The sequence below is a fragment of the Nicotiana tabacum genome, chromosome 17, assembly GCF_000715075.1.
Source record: "Nicotiana tabacum cultivar K326 chromosome 17, ASM71507v2, whole genome shotgun sequence".
In the NCBI taxonomy this organism is placed as follows: domain Eukaryota; kingdom Viridiplantae; phylum Streptophyta; class Magnoliopsida; order Solanales; family Solanaceae; genus Nicotiana; species Nicotiana tabacum.
Genome location: NC_134096.1, coordinates 118,739,650 through 118,746,241, shown reverse-complemented (window position 1 = coordinate 118,746,241; position 6,592 = coordinate 118,739,650). Strand labels below are relative to the sequence as shown.

The following is a 6,592-nucleotide window of genomic DNA, read 5'->3' as shown; positions in this document are numbered from 1 at the left end:
CTTTGTTTGAATTTACATACAAGTCAAATATCCATAACATGCCATAGAAAAAGTATATCAAGCGGGTATCAAAATTGATCATCATGATAAATACATTAAAAATATTCACATATACAAGTCCATATGTTTGCATACAATGTTAACCATTTCTCCTCCTAAATGGTCCTTTGAATTTCTGGTGCATTGCATATGTGGAATAATTTATGGAGAAGTTCTAATTGGCCGTGACTTTCTATCTTGTGGTTGTCTTATTTGCGTCCGTCAATGTTTTTGCCTTCAGCTTGAGAAACACAAACTCCGTACATTTGAAGCAATATATTTTTTAAATATTACATATGACTAATAAACATTATTGATAGAAAATGATATCGATCTTTAACAACAATCAGGAGCACAGAACCTAATGATGTTAGATATTCAATCCTTAGAAATATTTGTCGAAAATGATAAGCTAGAGGATCTAACATTGTCTTACATACTCTCCTTTGCAGCTTCGGTTGCATTTTCTCCCCAGAAGATATTTAGAAATTGAGATTTTGATGATGGAGAGTCTTCGCTACATTTATTTCTTTTAACAAATGGAAGTTAAAAGAAGTAAATAAATAATTATAAAAGGGAAAAAGTTGAATGTTATAACTAGAGACATTAGGGCTTCTAAAAATTAGGTAAACAATAATTTAGATGAATAAGGAAAATAAAAAAGAAAGAAAAGATAAGTACCTTTAATGGCCTAGTTTGCATATGCTTCGGATTATTGGAGGAAGCAAAGTAAAGGGGTTTATATGAGCCAATAGCAAAGTGATTACCTTTTATATTATGATTCCTCACTGTTCTCTTATCACTTTTCACTACCATTAATACAATTCTTCATTACTTTCTTTATTTGCACAATAAATAATAAATAAATACGAATCGGTAAGGCGACTGATATGATATTATATTGTTAATTGCACTAATTTAAAAGGCGTTTTCGGGGCGAGGCGTACCAAAAACATCTCGGGGCGATGGTGTGGGGCGAAAGTCTCAAGAGGCATACGCCCAGCAATTTGGGGCGTATGCCCGAGCGTTCGGGGGTATGCCCGGGCGTTCGGGGCGCGTTTTGTTTTAGTGAGGAGTAAGCCCCAGAAACTTTTTCAAATTAAAATAAAATTTGTTTAATAAGTCCTTCATATAATACCCAAATTCTCAAAAGTCAGTTTGGTAATTACTCAAAAGGTTTATAAAAGGAACTCAAACGTATTAAATTTAAAAGTCAAGACCTTTTTTATTGATTGAAGCCCTGATTCATGGTCTTTCCCAATTTTTTATCTTGTCTGCTAGTTTGCTAATATCTCCCAAAAGCAACGAATATTTTTTTTTTTACAAATACAAAGAGAGCTATATTTTTCTTTATAGCAGCAAATTCAAAGTTCAAATTGCAGGTTAATCATCCTTTTTGTTCCTCCATATAGGAAACTTTATTATTTTAGACTCAAATTACTTGTGCTTGTAAGTAACGTATAATAGATTATTTTGATTAGTTTTTTGTGGGGATGGAGCACACATATATATATATTTTTCTTCAATTTTTATGCAATTTTACATGTTTATACATATTAAATATATATAGTTTTCTTAAATTTTTATGCAATTTTACCTGTTTATAAATATTTACTGTCATTATTTTATAAAATACTAAAAATTAAATATCTATGGGACTTACGTCCCGTGCCTCGGGGCTTACGCCTCGCTGAGGCATATGTAAAACGTCTCGCCTTACGCCCACGCCTTTTAAAACACTGGTTAATTGTCACAATTAATTATTCTCTCTTTATATTCCATAACTGAAATCTTCTCATCCATAAGTCTCATCTATTTCATTATTAGTTTTAGGTAGTAATTGATTTTTGGGTATTAAAATTAGAGGAAAATCTCAAAAAATCAGAAAAAAGATAAATATGAAAGCGACCGTATAGGGATGCCACATCAGCTGGCCAATTTTCAGTTTTATTTTTATATATAGATGTATGGATGTGTGTTACGAGTAATTAAAAGGCACAAAGATGTGAAATTGACCCGCACCCTCTTCTATTGGTTGGTCTAGAAGAAAGGGCCAGTTCTCGTAACAGGGGATCTTATGTGTAGATTCTTTATTTTGTGTTCAAGAATTTCCTTATATCTGTCCTATGAGTATAAATCTTTTTTTTTTAATATGCTCAATTCTTAGTAAACTATTGACAATGCCGGGTGATCATAAGTTGCATTATTAATTTGTTGACAATCATTATCTAAAATCAGCATTACGCTTATAAAAAAATATACTGCCAGTTCAATATAGTTCGAGAACAGAGGCGTATACAGGATTTTAAGAATATGGGTACATCATTTTTCGGCTTGGTGAGAAATCTATCTATTTTAATCTTATGAATCGTTCCTACAAAATTAAATATTCACACTTCTATTTAATCTATCTTAATTCAAATAAATTGTTAAATTCAAATCAATCATATTAAAGCATGTCAGTCATTAGATGAAGAAGTTATAGCACAAAAATTAGGCATTTATAGTTCTGTTCATGTATGTTTGACACCTTAATTGTGTTTGGATTTGAGCAAGTTATTCAATAAAGTTGCAGCGAGAGAATTAAAATACAGAACAAGGAGAGAGTAGTTAGATACCTACGGCTAAAAATTTTACAGGAACGTGGTCGTGGAGAAGAAATGTTGCTTCTTGAAGAATCCATTTACAGATGCTAGAACCGATAGAGAGTGAGTTGAGAGGGAGACAGAATGTGAAGTTTGTTTTTAGGAATTAGGGATTTGATATATTAGTATATACCCAAATTCCTCCTAAAAACGTGGGCCATGTTTTTAGCCAAAAGAAACTTAAAAAAAAAACTTAATACAGAAAAGGAGAGGGATTTTAGGAATATGGATGCACCATTTTTCGGCTTAGTGAGAAATCTATCCATTTTAATCTTATGGATCGTTCCTACAAAATTAAATATTCACACTTCTATTTAATCTATCTTAATTCAAATAAATTGTTAAATTCAAATCAATCATATTAAAGCATGTCAGTTAACAGATGAAGAAGTTATAGCACAAAAATTAGGCATTTGTAGTTTTGTACATGTATGTTTGACACTTTAATTGTGTTTGGATTTGAGCAAGTTATTCAATAAAGCTGCAGCGAGAGAATTAAAATACAGAGCAAAGAGAGAGTAGTTAGATACCTGAGGCTAAGAATTTTATTGTGGAGAAGAAATGTTGCTTCTTGAAGAATCCATTTACAGATGCTAGAACCGATAGAGAGTGAGTTGAGAGGGAGACTGAATGTGAAGTTTGTTTTTAGGAATTAGGGATTTGATATATTAGTATATACCCAAATTTCTCCTAAAAACGTGGGCCATGTTTTTAGCCAAAAGAAACTTTTAAAAAAACTTAATACAGAAAAGGAGAGGGAGACAGACTAGACCGTGAAGTTTGCTTTTAGGAATAGGGATTTGATATTAGTATATACCCAAATTCCTCCTAAAAATGTAAGCCATGTTTTTAGCAAAAAGGAACTTTTAAAAGAAAAAAAACTTAATATAAAAAAGGTGAAGGGATAAAGGATCAAACCCTTGACCTCGGGGTACACAGGGGCACCAACTTACTAATGCACCAAGGTAGTCAATTGAGCATGGGTGATCACAAACATATTTATATAGATAATTGTAAAATTGATATTGTTTATACATAGCCTAGAGAGAGAGTATGGGTGCATGTACCCCACCCCCTCCACATAAATCCGCCTCAGCTCGAGAAGCATGCAATGCGCTATACCCCGGCTTATTGTTACCACATGCATCATTCTCTGCTCTAAAATGTACTATGTGCCAAAAAATGAATTGGGCCTAGGAATTGCTATGGGAAGGGGCCGGTGCAGGTTAAGCGAAACGCGCAAATTCAACCCGCCCTGCCACACCCCACTTCACACAAGAATTTTTGTTATTTTCAACCCGTCCCGCTTAAGTTCTTTTATTTATTTAATTTTGTTATTTTGCAAAAACACAAAAAAAAATTGAAGGTGTACATGGGCCAATAATAAGCTCAAACGCGGTGACTGTCAACCAGATAATCCGAAAAGCCACCCAATATAATTAAGAGTGACATCCTAGTATAAACTTTGAGGCCACCATCCTAATTTTTTAAATTTCTGTTTTTTGACAACTTTCTTAAATATATTCTATTTTGATCATCATAGAATATAGTCCAATTAAGCAATCTTTCCCCTCTTTTGATCATATAATACAATCGCTTCGTCAATACTTAAACCAACTAACACTCGCCACTACACCTACTTTGCAGACCTTTCTTTGTTTCTTTTTGCGTTTCCTCCTTTTTTCCTTTAGCTATCTGGCCTTGAACTTAAAGGAAAGTAAAAAGGGTCGTGTAAGCAATGATTGCTTAGGTGTATAGACCATCCAATATGCCAACCTCTCCATTGCCCAATATCTTTCATTAAGTTTCAAAATCCAATTATTTTTACTTAAACATGTTGGTCTTATCATTATGAGCAAAAAGAGAAGTATTTGAAGAATATATACTAGCTAGGAGATGTATCAGTGAATAATAAAAAGAAAGTATTTCTCATCTTAAGTCCTTGGCTTTTCAAGAACATTGAGAGAAGAAACCAAACTAAGTTGCAAGCAATAGCCAACAGAAGATGACTACTGCTAGATTTATCAAATGTGTGACAGTTGGAGATGGAGCTGTTGGAAAGACTTGTATGCTAATTTCATACACTAGTAATACCTTTCCTACGGTAATATTAATTTGTTTTCTTATCTTTTCCTTTTCCCTTTCTTTACTTAAATTTCCTCCTCATTTCTTGGATGTTATTTTGTTGCTCTTTCGTGTTAATTTCATAAGAATGTTGTTTGATATATAGGATTATGTTCCAACGGTGTTCGATAATTTCAGTGCAAATGTGGTGGTGGATGGCAGCACCGTTAACCTTGGCCTATGGGATACTGCAGGTACATCTATTTCACATATGAATTTGAACTCAATCATTAATCTTTTAATTTGTTTTAAAATTAGCACTATTGAAGGGAATATTTCCTGCAATACTTCCCTTTGGTGGAGAAGGATTTTGATATTATGCCTTATTTTACTCGTTCATCTTTTCTCTTCCTTCTGGACGGGATATTGTGATTGAAACTTGAATTCTTGATTGTGAAATGCAGGACAAGAAGACTATAACAGGCTAAGGCCACTAAGTTACAGAGGGGCTGATGTCTTTTTGCTTGCTTTTTCTCTAATAAGCAAGGCAAGCTACGAGAACATTTACAAAAAGGTTACCTATTTGACTATTTCTGCCCATATAAGTGATTTTTTGTTGAAAGAAATCATACAAGTATGATAAATCTGTCTTAATTGTTTCCCAAAAATTCTCGTTGTTGATCATTAACAGTGGATACCTGAGTTAAGGCACTATGCTCCTACTATACCAATTGTTCTCGTGGGAACTAAACTTGGTAAGATTAATTTAATATTTCATTTATATAGATATAATTTTTTGGAATAATTAATTATAAAAACATATATTATAGCCTAATATGCAACCTGATTTATGCCTGTTTTACAACTAATGATGTCAGACCTTAGGGAAGATAAGCAATATTTAAGTGATCATCCAGGGGCAACTCCTATAGCAACCTCCCAGGTGAGTCCAACTATGGGAAGATTAGCAATTTTTTTTCTTAAAAATAATAATAATAATAATAATAATAATAATAATAATAATAATAATAATAATAATAATAATAATAATAATAATAATAATAATACTTTCTAATATGTTATTTAAAATAAGGGAGAGGAGTTGAAAAAGATGATAGGAGCAGTTGCCTACACTGAATGCAGCTCTAAGACACAGCAGGTAATTAACAATTCCATTATAGCTTTAATCAATCATTAAACATCATTACACGTTAAATAAACAATCTTATCGACTCCTAATTTTCTTTGATATTTCTGTTTTGGTGGAATTTTCAGAACGTGAAAACTGTCTTTGATACTGCAATAAAGGTAGCCTTGCGACCCCCTAAGATGAAGAAAAGACCGCAAAAGCGAAGGACATTATGCGCCATTCTTTGAATTTCTCCTACTCTGTTTCACAGCCTTAAACTTTCGACTACTATTCAACTACTATGTTCTTATGATTTTGTAACAGTATAAGAGGAAGAATCTCAGTTGTAATTTTCCTTTTTTGTATTATTTAGTTGTTAGGTGAAGTATTAAAGTTTCTTTTTAAACATTTTTTTCTTTCTTTATATATAATAAAATCTTGTAAGTTGTAATAGCTTGTTCCTTTCTTTTTTCTTACAATTCTTTGTTACCCCCCCTTCTGTCTAATTCCCAAATTTCCCAGTTCCTACTAATCAGTTCTTTTATTTAATTTTTTCCTTATTCGCGTTCTTATTATTATCTGTCCTTTAAGGGTTTTGCATACCCATTCAAATGCTTGTACTGAATAATCCGTTAACTAGTGATACTCATAGAATTTTGTATATTCCTTAAATGAGTAATTCAGTTTTAGTTTTTGAAAACATATTATAGACTTA

At 32.4% G+C, this 6,592-nt stretch overlaps 1 protein-coding gene across 1 annotated transcript; it reads left to right on the top strand.

The window, feature by feature from the left end:
* Positions 1–4,478: 4,478 nt before the first annotated feature.
* LOC107775977 (rac-like GTP-binding protein RAC13) lies at positions 4,479–6,330 on the top strand. Its single transcript, XM_016595783.2, has 7 exons — positions 4,479–4,788; positions 4,915–5,002; positions 5,213–5,322; positions 5,440–5,503; positions 5,627–5,691; positions 5,842–5,907; positions 6,024–6,330. Exons 1-7 carry the CDS (start codon positions 4,690–4,692, stop codon positions 6,123–6,125), a joined length of 594 nt encoding a protein of 197 aa, XP_016451269.1. The 5' UTR covers positions 4,479–4,689; the 3' UTR covers positions 6,126–6,330.
* Positions 6,331–6,592: the final 262 nt, after the last annotated feature.